General features: G+C 42.0%; 1 protein-coding gene across 12 annotated transcripts in view; it reads right to left on the bottom strand.

Moving 5' to 3' along the window:
- Nucleotides 1-24778, bottom strand: part of INPP5A (inositol polyphosphate-5-phosphatase A) — a 209278-nt gene that overhangs the window by 16156 nt on the left and 168344 nt on the right. For 11 of the 12 annotated variants that reach the window (XM_031597285.2, XM_090145708.1, XM_031597287.2 and 8 more), the window contains 3 exons: nucleotides 22133-22228; nucleotides 21762-21836; nucleotides 7153-7226 (listed from right to left, as the gene is read on the bottom strand). In XM_031597285.2, the coding sequence (XP_031453145.1) occupies nucleotides 7153-7226; nucleotides 21762-21836; nucleotides 22133-22228 (245 nt within the window). Of the gene's footprint in view, nucleotides 1-3500; nucleotides 4565-7152; nucleotides 7227-21761; nucleotides 21837-22132; nucleotides 22229-24778 lie in introns of those variants that run through there. The other variant, XM_090145711.1, reaches the window with a different exon arrangement.

The raw sequence follows: 24778 nt of genomic DNA, 5'->3' as shown, positions 1-24778 counted from the left end.
GCTTTGAACAGGCTAATCTCTTAGCTGGGAGACAACAAACTGAGTGGCTGCTTTTCCTGCTGGCTGGGAGGGACTGCTACACTCATGGACATTGCTCCCTTGGCAGTTTCTGGTGATATTGACTGTGACATGCAGGAATGTGCTGGATCCCTTGGGCAGGGGCTGCTGACCTGGGGCACAGCAGCCTCAGCACACACACATTGAGCCAGCAGGTCAAGACTTCTTCCTCAGAATTTCATTCACTGCATCACTAGCATGCTTCTTTGTGATGTACAGCTTATGTGGGATGGTTGGCTCTTACTTGGAAAATTAAAAAGAACTCAGAATTTAACTGGAATTTTTAAAAAAAAGTCTAGCTATCAAATGCCAAGCTGAACAGATCAGAGGTAAGTGAAAGCCTTGCAAGTGAAGCAGATGCTGCAAGGGCTGCACTCAGAGCTTAGTTCTGGGGGTTTCTGAGGAGACAATGCCTGAGCATCACAGGCTGGGAAAAAGAAATAACATCAAACAGTCATATAGTCTGAAACCAAACTAGTTCTGGACTGGAGAAGAAGAAAATTTTTCAGTTCCACAAATACACCTGCAGAAATGCTGTTTTTTGTTGTGACTGGTGGAGTCACCGTATCTGCAGTACTCAACAGGCATCAGGATGAGGTGCTACAAGATATGGTTTAGTGGCTAGTGGTAGTAATGGTGATAGGACAGTTGGACTAGATGATCTTGCAGACCCTTTCCAACCCTGTGATTCTATGACTGATAGGAGGTTGCACTGGAAACCTTTCCACATACAAAGGGGATGGGGAAAAGGCTCCTGGAGCTAAGGTTCACTAACACGGTCTGCCAAGACCCTGTGAAGACACTTACATATTAACTTTCAGGAAGGTACTGTGTTGCCTTAACAGCACTGATAGGGCAACTAGAGATCTTGTTTAGAATTATTATATACTCTAATTATAATTCCCCTCAAAAGTATTACTAGAATTATGCACTAGATGTACTCTCAAAGTTATTGTATAGTTAAAAATAGTGATGTATCCATAAAATTCAACAAATTCCTCTTCCATATTCTTTAGTAGTTTGAAAACTTTAAAATGAACTACCTTTTTAAAGGCGTAGAAAAATTCAAACTGTGGATTATAAAAAAAAAAATCAAAATGGCAACTCTGAAAATCCTCATTCACATTCCATCTCATCAGCCATGCGAACACTCTCATCATCACTCCTTGCATTGTTTTTCAAACGTGCTCAGTGATTGTTTGCTCTGAAATGCCCCGAGAGCACAGCTTATCTCCTTCCTTCCACTTACAGGCAGGTGGCTGGCCATGGGGTGACAGCACCATCTCCACTTGTACACTTCTGTTCCCATGAAATACAGCTTTTCAAAACATAAAACTGACTGTTCTGGCTTTCAGTGAATAATGTCTGAAATCCAGATTTATATTAACTTAGTTGCACTGTGTTTTAATGCTGTCTTCCACAGCAGTCCATCTAACACACCTTCCCACAGACAGTCAAACTGAAGTAGGCCCTCCTTCAAGGCACCAGGCAGCATGGAAGAACTGCATGAGCTCGCCATGTAGGGCTATCAGCTCAGGTTCAGTCATCTTCTAAGCACCAAATGGTGAAGGGCAGCTGTGAAACAATGCTCTTCTCTCTGTGGCTGTTCAGATTTGGCAAACAGAGCAATACAGGGCAAGAGCTTTTTGGTATTTCAGCTTCTTTAAGGAATTATCTATACTAGGTCTTAGAGACAAGGCAAGAAGTCAGTTTAAAAAAATTAAAATTATTTAAGAACAGTCGAGACTCAGAATACAGGATCCCTACTCTCAAAAGAATTAAAGAGCAACTTTTTATTTGATACTTATTACAACATTGGAATTTTATTTTCAGGAGCCATTAGCTCTGTGACTGAAAAGAAAATAGGAAAGAAATCATAAAAAAAATTAAGTTCATAAAAGCTGTTATTAAAAAGCATGATTTAATAGTAGATGTAAATACATAAAGACCTCCTTCTTTGGCCAAGATCCGTAAATAATGATTCTTGAGATGCTTTCTCTGCCTTATGAGTGGTAAGAGATCGGTGCTCTCCCTGAGTACTGAATGTAGTTTACACACAACTGCAGAGATGGTAAGGAGCTCTGCAAACAACTTTTGCAGAGCGTAATAAACTCAACAACTATCAGTACAATGGAGGAGAACAAAACATCATAGGAGTATTACAACATCTTCATTTCACTGTCGCTTTGTTTGAAAAATTACTGAACAAGTCAACATTTTTATTACGCTTATATTGAAATGCTATCTTAGTGTGACAAGGACCTGGAAAAAAGTAGAATTGACAACCAAACTATTCTAGGTTCCCAAAGAAGTTCTATGCTTTTTTGTTGTTTTCTTTTTAATAGTAATAGTGGCATTTTTTCATACTGTAAATGATGTATATCTTCCTTAAATCCCATAGAGTGAGAGTGATAACTTGTACTCTGCATTCCTGTAAAGCCTCATGGAAGGGCTGTTTCCCTAGCATGTAGGAATACACAACATGTTTGCCAACACATTAAGGCCCTAGAACAGTTCCTGCTGCCCAAACCAGGCTTGCTGCACCTCGCTTACATCCCCCGTGCACCCTGTGCTTTTTGCTTATACAAAGCTTCACCTAAAGAGCAAAGTGCTGTGATTTCATTTAAAAGAAATTAAGTATATCCCTACACAACTGTCATGGCTTCAGCTGAAACTCAGAAGTAGGGGCAGAGGAATTCACTGTAAAAGAACCCTGTACAACTCAGTGCCTGATGGTGCTGCTAAAACAAGCAGGAATGAAGACTAGGGCATGAGAACTCAGGACTGGGTTCACGGCCCATGGTTCTCACCACAAGCACTGGTCAGAGCTAAGTGAACTCCAGGCATTCCTCTGTGAGAAAGCATTCCCTCCTGTGCCTTCGCCATAATGCCTGGCGCCATGAAATGGAGTTTTCTTATTATTTCAATTATGATTTTGCTAATTTTTAATGCTGTAAAACCAGTAGTTTTCAGTCAAAACAAACTCTTCTTATGAGGAAAGGGGACTGGTTGTCCACCAGCAGACACACTGGTGTCCTCCTCAGTGAGCACTGGCCTGGAGATCAGAACTAAGACACCATGCCACCCTCAGCATTACGCAAGAAACAAGGTAGAACAGGGCTCAGCACAAACACAGCATGTTTGTACCTAGCTGTGCTTATACTCGAGGTATCTAGATCGTGTGTAATGCTGCTCTAGGAATGAAGTGAACACAAAACCAGAAAACCGTTCAAGCTGAAGTTTTGGCCCCGATGAAGTTGACTGCAGAAGTACCACTGGCTCAGGAGGACTAGAGCTCTCACAGCAGGCCAACAGCTCCGTATCAACATCATCTCATGACAAAATCCAGAGAAAGAACAGTTTATGCTTATAACTTTGTCTGCTGAAACTCAAAGCAATGCAGCATTTTCCATTTATCTGAAGTGTACACTCTCAAACATCTTGAGAGGAACGTGTGAAGAACAGAACCCAACCCCAGCACTGATAATATTGTATCAAAAAACAGTATAGATTACTTGTTAACTGTAACAGTGATTATAACTTAGATCACTCAAAACATACCACAGTTCAGACAATTAATATCTGTATTAAGAAATGCAATGTACACAAACAACCATCGATTAAGAGAGAAATATAATGTAGAAAGAGAATGGTAGGATGAAATTTCTCATCTCATAAGCTTTTGCTCAACTTCATAAATCACAAACTTTTCTATTTAAACATTTGCTATTATGAAAGCTAGGATGGATTTGCTAACTAAAATAAATTCTGGAATACTGCTTTAAGGCTATCATTACAATTGTTCACGGCTTCCTTCTAAATTCAAAAACTCACTTATTAAGCACATAGGCCTAACACAAAAAGTGACTTTAGATCTTTCTCTGCCTCTTCTTTCATTGAAAAAGGCTTCTTTCATTCTGCAAATGCAACAAACTGATGTATCATACACTTTGCAGCCAAGAATTCCAAGACGTTTAAAGTAGTTTCTAAGCATACAGTACTTTTCACATCCTCCTTCGGTTAAAGATATAAAAAGCATGATTGGATATATGACAGATATCCCATACATAAAGCTTATATTTACAAAAACTAAGTAAAATGTCCAAGTAATGAGAAGCTACAGATATTTCTCAAAAGATGATGGAAAAAATGCAGGGAAAACAGATGGCAAATTAAGCAAAAAAATCTAGGCTGTATCGTTCCTTTCTTTCTAGGTTTTAAGTTATAAAGAAAAACATGCAGCTTTTTGCCCATTTAAAAGATTAGAATTTACAGCTAATAACAGATAGAGGTAATTATTTCAACAGAAATAAAAATAAATCATGTTATTTCTACCAGAAAAATCAATGTGCTTTATTTCCTGAACAAAAATAACACACTGATTGCAGAAACTCTATAGCACCAGTGAATCCAATTCTGCAGTACCCTGCTCAGGCAAAACTTCTCATCGCCCTGGTGGCTGTGCAAGGATTACAAAATGGAAAGCAGGATGCCTTTGACTTATGGCCTGGAACACAAGGAAGGATGGATGAGAAAAAACACCCTAAAGCTGATCTCTCCTGTGTACGTGCATGAGGACAGCACATACATCTTATATTCCTAGCAATATTCTTGCATTTCTATCAGTTCTCTGCTTAAGTTCAAAGAAATTCCTTCTTACATAAGTCCAGCATTAACATCTCTTCCATGTCAAAAAGGAAGTACCAGCTTTCAGCATAAAACTCATTCTTATGTGAAGCAGACAGTGAGCATCAGGCAAAGACATACATTTATCCTCTCACTGATGCTGTTTGCACAGCTGAGAACAGCAGCTGCAGGGCTGGTTCTCCGTGGACCTTTGGAAGCTGAGGAAGGATTTGCTGCACCCCTCCTTGGGCTCCTAGCCTGTACTCAGAGATCACAGATTTGCACGTGCAAATGCCCAAATGAAGGAGCTGTGGCCTATGCAGAACCTGATCCTGTGCCTCACTGCACGACACAGCGAGCACTGAGCAGTGCTGGCTACAACCCCGCGCTGTTCACAGGGAGCTCCCCTGCCCCAGCTCTGACAGGACGTGATGGGGACGAAGGCTCAACTTCTTTGCCCACAGGTTCACACTGCGCAGCCCTTAGCAGCTACAAGGAAAGTTCTGCACTGTTCACAGTCTGGCTGTAGTTTGCAAGGAACGTAGCTGCTAGAATAATAAAATACACCTCTAATGAGATTTGGATGTATTTGTGAAAAGAAACTTTTCAAAAGTTTAGCGTTTGGACAAATGCTCACATCATTTCACAGGAAGTTCAGGAGTACAACTTAGATACAAAGACTCGCACTGAGTTTCTGACTCGCGCTCCAGAGCAGAACGGCAGCAAACTGTATTGGCTGAGGGGTCTGAAGAACCTGCAAACCACTCCTGCAACAACGTATTTTTGCCAAACCTCACCCTTATTTTGGCTGAGAGATTGGCCTGGATTTGCATTTTGCTTGCACACTACTGTACTTTTGTTTTGTTTTCATTCTGAGGAAGAAAACTTAAAGCAAACACTGGCAAAGCCCATAAATGAGCAAAAACAAACACACACCCTAACACCACTCCCATCACCCAGACAGGTCGGGAAGCAGCAAAAGCAGGCCATAACCAACACAGACCTGCAGAAGAAAGATAGAGAACTTCACAAGTAAGAATGTTCTCAGTCTCGCCTGACCTGTTTGCCTACAAGTGCCAAAGTTATTTGTGCTTGGAGACCGAAAGCTTAATTCCAGGCTTCCTACGAGTGAAATGACAGCTGGACTTTGAGATGTACGTTCACTTATATGAACTGAGATCACACGTTTCCTTCACTGCACATCACTAGTGAAACTGTTCTAAAATAGGCAATGAAAATGAAAGCAACTAATCTTCATTATAGAAAGCGGCAAGGTTAGTGAAATCCAGTCGAAGACTTTCTGGTAAAAAACGTACGTCTTTTTTCCTCACTTCCTTTCACCCCCAATAGTACACAACTAATGAAATACAGCCAGCGATATACACACTGCTGGTCTTCTGTTATCATAATCAATAAGAACAATTTAGAGCAGTGGTAATCTCTCCATGCATACTCCCATTGTCCCACGGGATCAATATAATTCAGTATCACAGCTGGCTGGTGAAAAATAATGAGATTATGATAACAAAAAGGGAAGCTTTTCAAGTTTTTTTCTGGTATATGCCGAAATGTTACACCTTTCAGACTGTTTCTGAAGAACGAAACAAATACTTAAGAGCACCATATTTTGTATACAAATACATACACATGTAAAGTATATAAAGTAGTTTACATATCTAGATCTGCAGTAATTTCTTGTAAATTATTTCATTCTTTATGAATACAATATTTATTTCCCGTTTAAAAATGACTAAGATTTGAATTCTTCATACTTAGAAAGGGGTTATACATATTTTAAAATGTATCAATTTTCCCAAACATTTTCCATGAAGAGAACTGCCATTTGCAGAAGTCTTGGTTTTGTTTGATAGCAGTGTGTGTATTCATGGCTAAAATTCATCTAAGGCTGTACATCAGATCAAAATGCATACACCTATGTTAAAAAACCAAAACTCTCCTGATAGTCTCTATAGTTCTATAGCATGCTTACTGAAACTGAAAAACCAGAATCTAAGTTCCTGCCTTCTTCCCTGCTACTCCTGGAGCCCATCATGAGCCATGGCAGTAAGCTATGCATCTCCAATTCTTCAATTCTATTTCCAGTGAGCACCACTTGCTATCCAGTCGTCAACAGTGGTGGCAAAGACTGTTGTGGCTGCAACCAAGTACCTCAACAGGCCATCTGGCTTTAGTAGCTACTCTTCTCGTAGCGCAGAATCAAGTAATGTCTATGTTAAAAGCAGCTATAAAACACAGTATCAGCTCAATCCAAACTATGAGCCACTGAGCACTGTTTATGTAGTAGTTGAGGGGATGCAGGAAGACCGTATATATTTACAAAGGGAATGAAGATCATTATCACTTCCACAGTATGTATAGGAACACTCACATTCTATCTACAATGCTGCTAACAGTTATGCTTTCACCAGCTCACTGGTGTTTAATAGATGGATTATATGTGAATCTTACCTGGGAGGAAATGAGATGTCCAGTTCATACAATCTGTCCTTAAAGACTGTCAGCTCTCTGTCGAATTCTAAAAGCTATAAAAGATAGAAACAAATGCATTCACTCTTTAATGTTGAACTGAAGCAATTTAAAAACATGACATTACTTAAAATAAACAGAGATTGATTATACAGCTTGAGCTGTGTTCCTCAGATAACAGTTTCCAGAACCTAGTGCAAAACACCAAATTCTATTCTGATATATAGAAAGTTAATTGAGAAAAGCATTCAAAACATCCATCCCAGCGAAACGCACAACACTGGCTCTTTACAGCAATGTCTTATACGTGCACTGAGCATGTTAAGATGGCAAATGAGAAAAAAAAAATCTTAGCAATCTTTTCAGAGATAAACCAGGCTAGCATTAAAAGAGTACAGCAAACTGATATGCTAATCAGCCCACAAAAATGCCAGCAGGAGTATCACATTACTTTATATTATCTTTAGCTCAGATAAGAAGGTACAACAAACACAAGGATGTGCAAATCACTCTTCCTAAGCAAAGACAAGCAGCATTTTTGTACACTAATTTTGGGTGGTGCACGTCAGATAGCAAAAAAAAGGAGATGTGACAACAGGTAAAAGGTGTTCCCAGAAAGCAGGCAAGATGCAGAACTGGAAGCAGATATTGAACAGACATGTTCATAAGCCTAGAGTTAATATCCCATGTAAATATTAATCCTTGCCAAATCTGTTTTCCCTTGACCACAACGGAGAAAATAAACGTCTGTAGTCTTTTGTTCATAAACACGAACCCACTCATAACAAGTCAATGATAACAGTCTGTGCTAAACCATTAACTGTTCTGATGAACACAAGCGACCTTATTTCAGAACCACGGCTGGTGTGAAGTCTGACGTCCAAGTGAATAAGAGAGTTAAAAAACAAAAAGCTCATAATCTGCAGCATTACTGGCCGTTGTTCCAAGTGTCACTTTCTATTTTGACAAGCATGTCATCAAAACACTATCCTGTATGAAGGGGTGTGTTTGTCCACTGTTCATTAATCACATCCCATCTCACAGCTGTGCTGATACCGTTGTATGAATAGCAGAGGTTCCCAAAGAAATTAGATTGTGTCCCTCTTTCCCCCCTGCCACCTCATAAATCATTCCTGAAATGTGCAATTAGCAGCTACTTGTACACATTAATTATCTGTGGGAAGGGCAGCTACCTGAACCACCTGCACTGCTGATTAGCTGCCTCGCCATGGCCCACCCGTGTTCTTCCATTTCTAGTTGCTGTGCTGCTTTACATACACACTTCTACACGTGGGTTCAAAATAATGGGCAGCTTCCCCTATTTCACTGCATCTGACACTAAGCCTGAGATGGAATGCTGGCAAAGACTTTGAATACAAATAACTGCAATTAATTTGTATATCTTTTGACACCTATCAAACCCAACTATTTAGAAGTTTGGATAAATACTGTAAGGTACCTGGAAGTTTGCATCTCATGTACCTGTCTATCTAGTAACATGTTCAATCCCAAAGAGGTTGGGATTCAGCCACTACTTTACAATGTAATCTCAACACATTTAAGGAAAAAATGATTCCTCATGCATGCTTCCAGACTGCAATCCTTTATTTAAGTCCGAACAGACAGATGTGTAGTCACTACATATTAACACTTGTTTTTACAGCCAGCCTGTATGTATATCTTTTTTCTATTTCACATTTCCCCACTTGTTTAATTATCTGCCCAACATGAACCTGGCATAGGAAGAAAATCTACCATCTGCTAAAAGCTTACCTGAAGCACATGGCTATTGAAGTAATACAAATACTTTTTTCCTGCTCCTTCCAAATAAAAAGATCAGAGCAGGAAGGTGGAAGCACCAGGAAAAAGAAGGCTATTTCTGAAGTGCGGAAATAGCAAGAACTGAATAAAAGAATAATGATCCATAGAACGCTATCATATAAATTACTCATGAGTATTCCAAGATGTTACATACAAGCATTGTCCTCTCATACCAATTCACACGTTCAAAACTTTAAACATTCATACTGTTTTTGCTATGATTATATTTGCAAACTAAGTGAAGGCCAGCATTCAGAGGACTAAGTGTTCAGATGTATCATCCAGAAAGCTTCCTTCTGCCCTACATATTAAGTGATAAGTTATAATATCTGTAACCATCTGTACAAATGTGCCCACAAATCACACAGGCGTATCTGATTATTCTCATGAAGGAAAATGGCAAGTTCCTCATGTGTTCAGGATACTGCAGTGAGAAATCACGTAAGACTTCTTTGTTTTCCTGGTACCACCACAGACTGTGGGGGAGGTTAGGGCAAGAAATGATGAAAATTTGAGTTGTGCATTTAGAGAAAACTCTCATTCATTTTTCAGTAGGTGGGCATGCTCTGACCATCGCTTTCTGATATTTGCACCTTGGTTCTCATCCAAGTCCGTGATCTCAAAATGAAAGATTACTGGTGAAAATAACAACTAGGCCTTATCAGAATTACAGAAGCTACTTTCCTTTCCAACACAACTTAGTAAGAGAAAGAAGGAGACTTGATACAGGAACCATCTCATTATATTTGCTTTATGGCAGCCACACGGATGTCTGGAGCCCCTGAGCACCACAGATAGTTTATGAAAATTAATATATGCAACCTGATACTGAAAAGCAGTCAGAATTTCACAGGGCAGCATCTTTATTTTTGAAGCATATGCCACCATCTTTTTAAAAATTACCTTCTATTAATGGATATTGATAGCACAAACTTCTCACTTATTTACATATTGTACATTACTCAGCATTATGAATATTATTGCTGTAACAGTAAACAGGAGTATGTCAGTTAACACTAAATGATTTAGAAATGACAAAGAAATTCAGTTTAAAGCCAAAAATCAATATATTGTTCCATTTAATTTACTCATTACAAGATCATCTTTGAGAAGCAAACCTTGAACATACCCCATGATATTCTGGGATAATTTGAGCAATTACATAGAAATTTTTAAGTGCTGGGGCTAGAAGTTAATTCCAGAAATACGTCACAGACAGTTCAGAAGACTTTTTTTTCTCCCCCTAAAAAAGCAATTTCACCAATGTACCTGCACATAGGGCATAACAAGGACCATGTAAGGGCTGCTTTAAGCACTGAGTTGCTGATGCTATAATGCAATGGAAAGTACAGCAATAATAGCAGGGTGGCAAAGTCTTTATCTACAGCAAAAGCCCAAATGCAGCAGCCGAGGACACAGAAACAGAGCAGAGAAAGAAATTTTGCTTACCTTTGAAAGACCTCAGATACACAGTGACCTCCAGTAAGATACCCTCACCTCACAGCCAGCCCTTAAATGAGGTCTGGAAGGGGTGGATCCCGGCTCCAGCCCTTCAGATCACTCAGCTGCACTGCATGCACCTGAGCTCCCCTGGGCTGGCCCTGCCTTTCACCAGGTGCTCCATCACTGCTTCAGGCTGTGACTTTGCATTTCTGCTACGTATGCAAATAAACTTGGTCTACGATGTGCAGTGACTGTCCCCTGCAATTTTCCCAAATGAGAATACCATCCATATATGTAAGTAATATGACTATAGACAGCTTGTACCTTGAGACAGAGACCGTATACCTGGGTGAATACAGCCATGCAGTGGGGTTATGAATGCATACAGAACACATCAATTGGTCTGCAACTGAGAAAAAAATTGCAGGGCAGAATATTATTTAAAAAACAGATTACATTTATTGATGGGATTTTGCAGTTTGAAGTTATATACTTCTGTTCTGTATGCTTCATAAGCCAAATCCTTCAGATAGCTTCTATACGCAAGCTCCTGCTGACTCAAATAGGACTTGCTATCAGTGAAGCTCTTTGCACAGAATTGCAGAATGACTGCAATTGCACTAAAGAGTATTTGCTACTTTGTTAGAGGAGAATTAGCAACCATTATGGCTGTTGCCTATGTCAGCTGCAGCGTCTAACACTGTACTGTTTTTCCATCTGCTTGTAAAGACTGCTGAAGAGTTTTGTTCTTTCCCTCCCTTCTTCTTGTCAACAAGCACGATCATGGAACGTTCACTTACTCCCTGGAGCCCACGGTCCCTGTAATTGCTGGGGCCGTGTGTGGGAAGCAGTGTGAGTTTTAGCTGAAGATAACATTTATCTGCAACACTAAATTTGGATATCGTTCTGCTCTACAATAACCAAAGGAGTATAGCGGACTTTAGCCGGTGTAGAAATCGAAGTAATTTTGCTTGCTTCAGTTTAAAACAACACAGCACTCAGGAAAGGTCAATGTCCATTGGTGTACTGCAGTGGGCCACCTTGGCTAAAACCACACAAGTACGAACCCTTTAAAGCAGGGCATCTTAATTCAGTCATTGGAGTAGAACAATAGCAATTACTCATCAAGACCTACAGACCAAAGTCAGAGCGTTGTTAGATCAGAAGGTGATATTAGCAGCATTTATCAAACCCATCTGCAGGGCTCACCAGAGAATTCACAGCTGTGAAAGGAAAATGAAGTTTTAGACCAAGGAAAGAAGATGAGCATACAGAAATGGCCTCAGAGAATTAAAATATATGAGCACCGGTCACTGTAAACTCCTTCACCAGTCTTGTACAGAGCCCTCTTCTTTTGAAAGACTCCGGAAATGCAATAATTTAATTTGAAAAATATTTAGAGCCTGATTCAGCAATAGACTGATTTACAAACAAGGACCTGCGAAATACAGATCCCTCCCACCTATCTAAGACAACGTTACATACAACTCTGCTCTGGCCTGACTTTAAGCTGCTCTTAAAATCAGGGTCCCACAGGGCCTGGTAGGGGTGGCTGCTGTCACACTGCTGTGCACTGGCCCCATCCTGCTGGGGAGCTGCAGGGCCTGGCAGTGCCTTTTCCACATGGTGTTCAGTGCTGGGCAGGGCACTGCACTCTGCAGGGGATGTGCCTGGGACGTGGGGCTGCAGCGAGTGGAAAAGGCTCTGGAACAAGCAGTCCCATTAGTCCATGCCATGCAGTATTTCTCTCTGCAGGACATTTAGTGACCTGCTGGTCCTGTGACTGACACATGCATTGACACTGATCTGGACAGTGCCATCAAGCTTTGCTGATGATGTACACGTTCAACCCCCCAGTGATACACTTCCATTCTCCTAACTGACCTGTGTGGAGACCCTGAGTCTAACCATACTGGCTTCAGGCTGAAACAACCAACTTCAAGGGCAGTCTCCTGCCACTGCCATCAGAGACAGGCAGCTGAGACCAAGTCTTACTGGGGGATATTTTTGTTGTTTTAACAAAACTAATTCAGAACTATGTTATTTAGGCAATTGGTTCTCAATGAGGAGACTGCAGCTATGTGTATGCAAAGAAGGAACCAGTTGGTTCAGAAGCTGCAGCACTTTATATGGCTGGCTGCAAACTCACTGTGCAGCATTCACCCTGTGAGCCTTCTACTGTTGACAGCACTGCCATCCACAGCCCGGGGGCTCCTGTCCCACCCACTATGTGGTGCACACACTGCTCACTGAGCCTCCTTTGCAGCCCTGAGGAAGAGCCCTAGCATATGAAGCTCTGTGTTGTCACTCGCTGCCTGCAGACACTGTAACTCCATCATAAAAGGCCACGACTCCATCACGTCAGGCATGCCCTTGGTGAAGCCACGTTGGTTACCATCAATCACCCTGTCTTTATTTTCCAGTAGGGCCTTCAGGAGGATCTGCTCCATGATCTTGCCAGGCAGAGAAGTGAGACTGAGTGGTTTGTGGTTCCCTGGATCTTTTTTTCCCTTCTTGAAAATGGGGGTTGTTTTCCCTTTTCCAAATAGTGGGAACTCCACCAGACTGCCTTAACATTCCAAATATGATGAACAGTGGCTTGGTAACTTCATCTGCCAGTTCTGTCAGAGCCCATGGATGGATCTCATTGGTCCCACAGACTTAAGTGGAGGTTGGTGTCCCTGCCTGTGGCAGGGGGTTTGAAACTCGGTGATCATCAGGGTCCCTTCCAACCCAAACCATTCTATGATTCTATGACTTGTGTACCGTCAGGTTCTTTAGGTGGTCTTGAAGCTGATCTTAACTTATAGCAGGCAGATCTTTCTCCAAGTTCTTACCATGGCTTTCTGCAAGTTGGGTGGTGTGGCTAGAGCCCCTGAGAGTGAAGACCAAGGCGAAGAAGTCACTGAGCACCTCAACTTTCTCGGTATCCTCATGACCAGGTATCCAGCTTCCTTCTGGAGAGGGCCCACATCCTCCCTAACCTTTTTATCAGTGATATACCAGTAGAATTTCTTCTAATTCCCCCTTACGTCCCTGTCTAGATTTAATTCTGTCTGGGTTTTAGCTTTCCTAACCCAATCCCTGGCTGCTCAGGCAACTTCTTTGCAATCCTCCCAGGTAACCGATTTCTGCTTCCACTCCCTATAGACTCTCTTTCCGAGCTTAAGTAAGTCCAGGAGCTCCTTGCTGATCCACAGAGGACTCCTGGCATTCTTGCCTGCCTTCTTTTTTCCCAAGATGCTTCCTCTTTTTTTCCCAGGAAGTGCTTCTGGGCTTGAAGGAGATGGTTCTTGAATACCAACCAGCTTTCTTGGGCCCCTCTTTCCCCCAGGGCTTTCTCCCATGTCACCCTGCCAAGCAGCCCCCTGAAGAGTTCAAAGTCTGCTCTCCTGAAATCCAGAGTAGCAAGCCTGCTGCACACCCTCTCTGACACCCTAAGGATTTTGAACTCCACCATTTTGTGGTCACTACAGCCAAGGCTGCCCTTGAGCTTCATATTACTCACCAGGCCCTCTTCACTGGTGAGGACAAGGTCCAGCACAGCACCTTTCCTCATGAGTTTCATTACTACTTGGAATAGGAAGTTATCATCAACACATTCCAGGAACCTCTCCAATTTCTGGTGCACTGCTCTGTTGTTTCTCCAACAGGTACTGGGGTGGTTGAAGTCCCCCATGAGGACCACATTTGGTAAATGTGAAGCTGCTCCTATCTGTTTATAAAGGGTCTCATCCACTCGGTCTTCTTGATCAGGCAGCCTACAGCAGATCCCCACTACAATATCACCTTCCCCTGCCTTCCCTTTAACCTTAACCCATAAGCCGTCAGCAACTTGTCTATCCCCATGGACTCCAGGTGGTCATTGATGTAGAGGAAACACCTTCTCCCTTTATCCCTTGCCTGTCTTTCCTAAAGAGTTTATCCCCATCTATTCCTACATTCCCGTCATGAGAATCATCCCACTGTGTCTCAGTAATGCCAATGACATCACAGCCCTGTAGGTACACACAAGCCCGCAACTCAAAGAATCACAGAATGGCTTGGGTTGGAAGGGACCTCAAGGATCACCAAGCTCCAACCCCGCTGCAGGCAGGGCTGCCATCCTCCATATCTAGTATCAGACCAGGTTGCCCAGGGCCCCTTCCAACCTGGCCTTGAACACCTCCAGGGATGGACTGAGCATCCACAATCTCTCTGGTCAGGCTGTTCCAGCACCTCACCATTCTCTTGGCTAAGAACTTGGTAAAGAATCCTCCTGTTTGTTTTCCGTGTTCCATGCACTGGTGTTAAAGCACTTGAGTTGGGCTCCCATTGAGGCTGATTTACCAAGTAAAGTTCCCTTATCCGGTACTGCCTTACTGGCCTGTGATCCTACTCCAGGCCCAGGGCATCTATTACCATTGTCAGCCTCAAAGTGTAATGGTTTGAGGATCCCCTCCTCCAGCAACTCTAGTTTAAAGCCCTCCTGATTAAATTGGAAAGGTTGCTGCCAAAGATGGCCTAATGCTTGTCTGACAGATGAACTCCATCCTATCCCAAGAAGAGCAGAATTCTCAAAATTAGTTCCATGACATAAGTAGCCAAAGCCCTGTTCACAACACCACTCCCTTAGCCATTTGTTGCTTTTCTTAATTCTGTCAGTCCTTTCCCTCCCCACTCCCCTAGCGTGGAGAATTGATGAGAAGACTACCTGTGCTCCCAAGCTCTTCACTGCTGCTCCCAGCTCCTTGTAGTTCCTCTTGATATTCTTCAGGTTTCTGACAGCTGTGCCACTGGTGCTTACGTGAAACAACAGCAGTGGGATAGTAGTCTGTGGGACATGCAAGGTCTGGCAGCCTCTGTCATGTCCTTGATGCAGGCTCCTGACAAGCAGCAGACTTTTCTAGATAGTGGTCCGGGGCAACAAATGGGTGCCTCTGCACCCCTCAGAAGGGAATCACCACTATCACCTGTCACTTCTAAGTTGCAGCAGTTGTTATGCAATGAGGAGCAGTTCTGGCTGCTTTACTCAGTTCAGATGATTTACCTGCTATTGTTTCTTCTTCCTTCTCAGCCTGGGGAACCAGGCAGAGTCACCTCAGGCTTTGAAACAGACTTTTTCCTCTTGTTAGTCTTTCTCCTGGCAATGTGCCGTTTCTCATCACTGTTTCTTTCCCTTCCAACTGGATATGCCAGGGGGGGAATTTGGGGATGTTCGGCCCCGGATTCAATGCAGGCTGCAAGTAAGTCTGGCTGACTCTCTCTATCTCAGCTTCCCTGATAGCACACAGCTTTTTGACTGTCTCCTGCAGGTCAGTCAGCTGTTGTAGGAGGTCCTCCACCCGAGCACATCTAACACAGGTGAGTTTGCCACTCACCTCTGCTACAGAAGAAAGGTCCAAACACTTCCCACAGACCACGGTCTGCACAGGTGCTTCTTCCTTTAGAAGCTCTGTCTGAGTAGAGGCACTGGTCATGACCAGGGTAGATGATGGGTACCCCCAGCCAGTCAACCTAGCACATCCAGTCTGACTCATGTGTGTAGTCTGCATTTACATGTATGTTTGTTAGTAAGAAGAATTGATAGATGCCATTCCCAGTCTCTCTGTGGTGTATCCAATTTGTGCGTCAACTAAGCACTACCTTGAGCAAATGCAATTACAAGCACGGGAATACTGTTTTTTGAGTAAAGGAGGAGAGCATTATTTTTATGAAAATCAGGCATCTCATGATGACTTAACTAAAAGAGACAGTTTCAGGACGCATAGGATTTCTTTATGATCAGACCCAGGGAACAACGATCCTAAGCAATCAATTTCCTTCCTTTATCCTAATTTGCCCTTATACATCATATTCAGGATTTTATCTGGACAGGGGCTGGTTGGCTCAGTGGATAAACCTCTGCCTTTTCACCTCTGGGATCATGGTTCAAGTCAAACCCTGATGAAATGCACTTGATCGTCCTAATCTAGTTCTTAGTGGACAGTATTCCCATTATCTTTAAAAGGGTCAGAGCCAAGGCCATTGGGAAGAGTGCATTGTGCTATATCTTGTCTGCTGATTAATACATTTTCAGTGATGCCAGATCCTTAACCTTCACGAGCACACATATTCTCACAAAAAGCTTAATAAAGGTCCCTCATGGACTAACCTTTTCTTCTCAATGCCTATATCCTTTCAGATCTCTCAAGAATATTAAAATAAAAAGCACAAAAAAATTACTCATAATCTAAAAGTATGTTTGCCTCAAACGTCTGCAAAAACACCCCTAAGCTAATTAGCATAATAACAGATCACTTTAAGTCACTACTTGGCATAGGGAGAACAAGACCTTTATAACTCAATCCATTTTTATAGTATGTTGCAATTTTCTTCCTATATTATATCATATCAGTCAAAACCAAATAGACACACAGGATAAAAGGGATCTACCCTCAAAGACTGATTATGTTGTTCAGAACACAGACACTGAATGAAGATGGTACTCATCACAGAAATTTACTCTTCAGGATTACTGAAGGATATCTGTCCAACAATGACAACGTGAAACCCTTTTTTTTTTTTTTTTTTTTTTTTTCCCCATCATAACAAATAAGGTAAGAAATGAAACCACTTCCATATACGTAGTCAGGAGATCACTGTGCTTTCCTGCACAATTATCTTGAATCTATGATTCTATGATCCTAATCTGTTATGGAATTAATGTTGATATGAACAACAGTCCCTTGAACTATCTAACTACTGAGGAGATACAGGACCATGGGCAGCTTGAGACTGACTTCTTGCACCTCCAAGTAGCAGAGGCAGGGAAGCAGCTGGCACGAAGGACTGCTAAGGCAGGCAGCCCTGTCAGAGCTGAAGCCATCAGCAGAGCACAGGCCACCTGCCCAGAACCAAGAAGGAAGCAGGGAATATCAGTGTAAGCACAGCTATGTAATTAATCACCAGGTTCCATGAACATCAACAGACAAAGCAGACTGCGACTTTAGTGGAAATAACATCTGGTCTAACTCTTAAGAAAATAAATTAATTGATCACTTTCACTGCAAAGTAACGATCAAAATCGTTACAAAAACGAAAAAAAATCTCAAGGAAAATACGTTAGTTTTCACCTAGATTGATTCTTTAATATGTTTAATATATATGAATGTATGACCCATTTCTCATTCCTGATTGTGATTAAAGATTATAAAATGATTCCTAATGATTTAATCATTCTCCTGCAGCCATTAAGAGGTTTTAAGTTCTTACTCAGTATTTATTTAACTGACTACTGAAGACACAGCATTTAACTCACAGAATCACAGAATTGCAGCAGATGGAAGGGACCTCAAGAAATCACCGAGTACAACTCCTGCTAAAGCAGATACACCACAACAGGTCACACAGGTAGGCATCGAGCCGGGTCCTGAATATCTCCATATAAAGAGACTCTACAAGGCCTCTGGGCAATCCATTTCAGTGCTCTGTTACCCTTACGATAAAGAAGTTCTTCCACATGTTTGTACGGAACTTCCTATGTTCAAGTTTTAGGCCACTGCTCCTTGTCCTGTCTCTGCACACCACTGATAAGAGCCCGGCCCCATCCAACTGCCTCCCATCTTTAGATATTTATAAACATTTTTAAGATGGCCCCTCAGTCTTCTTATCCCCAGGTTGAACAGACAAGGTTACTCAGACTTTTCAAACACGGGAGATGCTCCAGGCCCTTCACGATCTTTGTGGTCCCTCTGCTGGACCGCTTCTAGGAGATCCCTGTCTTCTTCGAACTGGGGAGCTCAGAACTGGAACAGCATTCTAAATGTGGCCTCACCAGGGCAGAGTAGAGAAGGATCACTCTCTTAACCTGCTGGCCACACTCTTTTTAGCCTACCCCAGGATCCCATTGACCTTCTTGGCCTCAAGGGCACACTGCTGGCTCATGCCAATCTGCTGTCCACCAAAACACCCAGGGCCTTCTCCACAAAGCTCTTCTCCAGTAGGTCATCCCCTAAGCTGTAGAAGAACTCATGGCTCTTTTGTAATAACAATAACACAAGTATTATTTTTTTTCATTCAACAATTATTCCTGCCTTGATTTTCTTTAGAATATTTTGAAGTTAATAGGTAATTCCCAAGTACAAGGTTTTTTGAAAACAAAAGAAAATAAAAATAGCTATAGCTATATAATATTCCACATGTATTATAATTAAGGAATTTTTAAAAAAATATGATAATAGTGTAGATTTATTTGAGAATTCCCTGCATGTTGCTACTTTCCTGGAACCATCGGTATGATAACTTCATTCTCTTAAGAGCTGACAAATCCAAAACTACACTCAAGTTTTGTGTGAGTGACATTCTGGTGGGTTAGCATAAGGCCAGAGATAGTGAAAGGCCCTGCAGAACCACTCAGGATGTCTATGCAGAAAGTTCAGGCACTCCCCATGTCCTCCCATGCGTGGGAGCTCCTCGTGCTCCTCGGGGGTGAGGAATGGGAGCACAAAAAAGGTGTGGCATGGATATGGGCACTGCTCCCAGCTGGGATCTGCTGCCTCTTGAAAGGTATAAGCAATCAGCCCAGGGCAGGTAAGACTGACTTCTTTGCCCACAACTCACGGGCGTTTTTTTCTGAAATAAAATGATACAGAATGGTCACTGTGCTTTGAGGTAATAAATACAGATAATCGCTAAGATAACTTTGGAATAAGCTACAGATATGTCTGGAAAAATTAGACCTCACAGATGACTGCATGAGTTTCAAACGGAATTTCTGTTGAACAGATAATTTGTATCTATACCAGATTTTTCATAAAAATACTCATTTTCGTAAATACAACTTAAGATTCTTCTTGTGGATTACAATGTAAAAAAGAAGGAATAACTGTGTATGGACAATGATAAAGTAGCCTGTTGATAATAAATATTTGTCAGCTCTTGTCACATCTCTAAACATTCCACTGTTACTGAAGAGACACCACACTGATAGAAAAAATAAAAAAAAAATCAGAAAAATCAATGGATTTTGAGCTAAAGCAGTTGCTAAACACACAGAAAACATCTTTATCCAACAGCCATAGTGCTGTGAAAATTCCCAAGCCTTGCATTGGTACAGCTAAGGAAAATTTAATCTTCCCAAATACTCATCAGGGCACTCCATCCTGCAGACCTGACAGCCCCACTTATAATTAATTATACAATTTCGATGGGAATATCGACTAAACAAAGCTATAAATCATAGAAAAAGTCAATAGGCATGGACACATTCAATCATGTCCCGACCAATGATTACTACTCTTAAAATACAATAATTATTTTCAGGAGCCAGCTTGAATTAAATTTCTGTCAGGCTGGTACAAGACCGGCGGTTGATGAAGGATGCGATGGATTTTTTGGGTTGAATTCGGCACAGAGACATTTATCCTTTTAGATAGGTAGTTTGTTTTTAGTGATCATGGTGCTGTGTGTTTAACTAGACCATGAAGATTAGATTATCTCCAATGGCTCATTATATCGTTTATCTTTTCCTTCCATGTTTGATCTGGAAGATTTCCCCCTTCTTGATGCACGAATGAAATGACTGCTGATTTAGAAAGGGAATGTGCTTAAGTGAGATTCTGCTTATGCCTTTCCACACTGCGTTCACGTATGTAAAGCCAACCAGCAATCACCTGAAACGCCACTGAGGATGTGGCAAATGGCAGCAACACGAACAGTTTTGTTCAGCTTCAAAAATGTACTGGGCAAAAAAAAAATCAAAATTACAAACATTTTGAATTGTTTAAAGAAAGCTAAAAGATAAGAATAGTAAAAAAATACAGAGAAAAATATATATTTATCTGTGGAGACAGATTAGTGTTACTTTGTATTAAAAGCTACTTTGTCACTAAAAAGCCCAATTGTTAGTATTTCCCAATGATGTTTTCACCTTCTAAAACTACAAGAAAAAAAGAGAGAGAGAAAGAAACCAACAAAGTTTCCTTACAGTAGCTGTGTTTTTAAGATATCCTGCCTACACAGTTATCTTCTGTGGTGATTATCTGCCCCAGCTGAAAGATGGGCTTTAAGTGGGGACAGCAATCCCAGTAAGTAGGATGGACGCCAACAAGTGCTTCAAGAAGAAACATCATTTTCTTAACGAGTCAGTCTCATCAACTGCTCTGACTCCAAGAAATGAGTGAGATCTTGCATTTTCATATGGAACTAAAAACATCTGGGTGTAAGTCAACTTTCAATCAGAGAGGGTGAGTAAAAGGGCTTCAGCTGTCTTCCTTGCCCTTGTGTCTTCTTTCATTTTGGTTCATGGAAGGAAGATAAAATTCAGGCACCCTGGGGAAGGATTGGGAAGCTTGGCTAACTTGTCAGCACAAATTGCTTTGACACACACATCTCCACAAAACGCCGAGTTTTCTGAAGGTTTTGCTTGTTTGGTACTGCCTGCCCTCCTGATGTAGCTCAGAATATTCAACATGTGAATGCCATTACTTTCTGCATACACAGGCACACCTAGATATGAAAAAAGGAGCTTAATTCTTGAATCAGTGAAGGTAGGACAGTTTGCACAAGCAGAGGGTCAGGCCAACAAAATCCACAATAAGGCACCCGCGTGCAGCATGTGTATTCTTGATCAGCACTCTGTCTGTGCTTAACATTCTGTTTTTTCTGTTCCGGATGTTTCATGTTTTTCCTTTACATACATAACCCCTAGGAACCTTTGATGAAATCGAGAATACTACAAGCAGCCATATAGAGATTTTCCAAAGTGAAGTGGCTACATTTTAAAGTAAAAAACCTCAAAGATTATAAAAAACCATTCTCTACAGAAAGAATGTAGTCGTCATTACACATCAAAAGGTTAGTGCTCCCTGTCTGCTTTCCCTTATTAAGCTCCATGTAACTGCCTCAACAGTGCCGGTCTGCTGCAGGGTTTGAGCCTTCTATTCCATTTATTCACACATTCCATTACTCCTTCACATACTCACTCCATATACTAAGAAGACACAGGTATTTTCGGTGCAGTTTTGCATTAAAGGTTTTTCATAAGTTTTCAGGACGTGCACATTGAAGAACCAGTAAAGAAACATTCTATCTCAAGAAATACAAAATAGAAGATAGAGACGACATGGAAACCAGCACGTATACTTCACTGAAATATTTTTTTCTACGAAAAAGAAGGTAAACAAACAGATACCAAAGTTAAGAAGCTGTACTATGGATGAAAGTTGGAGCAATGACCAAGCTGGATGAATTATCTTTTCTCATTCTGGAGACAAGAGGACTAATAAGGGTGAGGGTTGGTAAGGGTTGATAGAAACGCAATTTTTATGTGAGTTTCCAAGTTATTCCGTCAACAGTAATGAACTTACCGCAGTGCCATTGTTATCTCTAAAAACATCTTGATTAAAATAGTCAAACAGCTTCTTTTCTAATTGTAGCATAACCTAAAAAAAATAGAGGAGAAAGGTCAGAAAAACTCAGGGACCCTATTGGATACATGCAGGCCTTAATACAGCGCCTCTGAGCGCCTCGAGCTGCTTGTCAGCTTGCCCATTTAGTTGACTGGCAATCAGTTAGAAAAATCCAATTAACTGAGCATTAGGTGTGACAATACGTATCCCTCCCCTCCCTTTAAATTAACAGTTTGAAACAACTATATTCATGCTCTGCAGAAAAGAAAGTGAACATTCAGCAACGTTTCTGTTTACCCAGGAGGGACAGAGGGCATTATGTTGTTTACCTTTCGGTCATTATCGGATTCACGAAATATTAGCTTGACTACTTCATTTGTGTCAGCTGCCCGGACAGTCTGCATTGTAGCCTTCGCACATAGCGTCTAATAAGAAACACAAAGGGAGAAAGGGGAGCTCATTTACACGAAAGGTAAGGCCATATCTTGCTGAACTTGATCAATCTATGCATCTTCAAGTGCAGACTCAATGCCCATCCAAAAGTATGATTTGCCATAGGTCTAAAGACGAAACACTGCTAATTTAACTGATTTTCATTTATGATGGGTTTAAAACAAGAAACTGGTTTACTGTTTGGAGAGAAACAGACAATATAATACAGTATCAATGAAATAAAATGTACTCATCTGGCTTACTGCTGTGCACACAGGTTCTGTCACAGGTCGACACTGCATCACACATGACTTGTCAACATTCTCAAAAGCCATTTCCTACAGCCAATGACTCTACGGTACTATCTGTTTATGTACCATATTTTTAAAAGCTGATGAGTACCTTGGTACTACAGTTCCTGCAGCTTAACTCATTGGCCAAAATGTCTGCATTGTGAACAAATGCCCCCAGAATAATTTAAAGATCGCAGGAACATTTAACAATCTAACAGTAACTTTCAAAGCTCATTCTGGATAGCTAATTGCACACGCACAGTTGTTTTAAATAAGAGACAACATCACCGCTCTAGACATTTTGAGGACTGTGTGCCTCACACGTACTGTCAGTTAACACTTCCTTAGAGTCAAGGTATGAAGCTCAGAGGCGTCAGGCCCTGGCTCCTGTGTGACTGGCCAAGCTGTGGCCCAGCTGTAATGGCAAGGAAAGGGGACCCGGAGGGCTGGCTGCCTGTGGGGTGTGCTCTGCTCTGTTGTGACAGGTGAAAGCCTGGCACCTCAGCAAAGTAGTCAGACGTGTATTTAACATAAAAACACTCTTTAGATTCACAGAACCCATATTTTTATAACTGTGTTAAGAGCTTTAAAATGCAGAGAGAGAATATATCATAACTGTGGGGTATGCAGGCTTCATTATATGAAGTTATCCAGCATGGGCAACGCTACCAAATGGTGTGTGGTGCTACTCTGACCCATTTGTCTGGGCTGCTGGGAAGCTCAAGGCAGAAGACAAAAGGGGAGTTGTGTACATCTAATTATTACTCAATGACAGACAGAAAATGGCCAAGGTGGGCACTTATTCGTGGGAAGCAGCCCAGTTTCTCTTGCCGTAGTCTAGCCTCCAGCAGCTCACAGTATCTATGCACAAGATAAGGACACTGGTAAAGATGATCTTTCTGAATAAAGGATTATTTTGATAGAAGTTCTTACCAAGAATGCACTCAAGAATTCAGTCAACGAGGAAACAGGTGCCTTCCCTATTCTGTCTCTTTCATTCTTCATAATAATGGTCAGAGAACAGACTGCTATTTTGCATAATATTCACTTATAAAATGAATATGATTTCTGTTAATGGGAAATTTCACATCCCACCACACACTTCTTTCTTACAAAAACATAAATATTGTGATTCATTATTCCAAGCACAGTATCCATCAGACATCATATCTTGCTTACAAAACAGCTTACTTCCCAGTTCCCCATTAAGAGTTTATTTGAAAGAGATGTCTGGCACCTATTTTTAAAAAAGTCCACATGCTTCCAAACGATCCAGATCTCAGCTCAGGTTTCCAGTGATAAGAGTGTATGAAAACCTTCTCATTTGAAGAAAAAAAAGAAAGGCATTAGAATGATCCTGTATAAAGGGGCCTACATGTTTCCACAGTACAAACAAAAAGGAAAAGTGGAGTGATTTCATTTTTAAAGGATAGTAACCTGGGTGTGATTCGGTAAGGATGAAATACACATCTCAGTTCTTTAATTCAGCTCTGCAAGCCGAACCAGGGCTGACCCCGCCTCACTGAACACAGCCCGTCCTCGCCTGGGAGGCTGCTCACGATCGTCTCCCTCCCAGACAGGCAGTCTGTGGACACGAACATCCAGCTCCGAGTTGTATCACCCCAGATCTGCCGTGCCCACCAGCCAACAGACGCACGGCAAACGGTAGCGTTCACTGGCGGACAGCACGTGCGTCCCCTCAGCGCGGCCTGGGCTGCCCTGCAAAGCCTTCCCCGCGCAGCAGAGCCCCGCAGCGCTCCTGGACGGTGCCGGTGAGCGCGGTGCCGGTGAGCGCGGTGCCGGTGAGCGCGGTGCCGGTGAGCGCGCTGCGGGCGCTGCGGGCGCTGCGATGCGGCTCCCCGCGCTGCTCCACGATGCACCGCCGCGCCGTTCCCTCGCATCGCCGCCGTTTTTACCTTCGGCCCCGCTCTCTCCGCTTCTACACGTAATTAATGTTTTGCCATCTGCGTCCGCAGGCGGCTCCCGATGAGGTAATCCAGCAGCGAGCCATTCCCAACGCGCAGGGCCTTCGATACCGCCATTGAAATGCAGAGCACAGATTAGCTAATCGGGTCAAGACTAAAAAAATAGCGCTTTGGGCTCATGTGTCACAAATCAGTCTGGTCGCCTTTAAACAGCGCACCAGATTAGAACAAGCACCCGAACAAACCAAAGCGGAAAACCCGCCGCTCTCTAAAGCTGGTTTCTAAAGCCCTAACAAATCGCTCCATCTTTCACTCATTTAAACTT

This window comes from Phasianus colchicus, chromosome 8, assembly GCF_987193195.1.
Source record: "Phasianus colchicus chromosome 8, bPhaCol1.hap1.1, whole genome shotgun sequence".
Taxonomy (NCBI): Eukaryota; Metazoa; Chordata; class Aves; order Galliformes; family Phasianidae; genus Phasianus; species Phasianus colchicus.
Note: the sequence above shows the minus strand (reverse complement) of the source record. Positions and strands in the feature narration are given on the sequence as shown.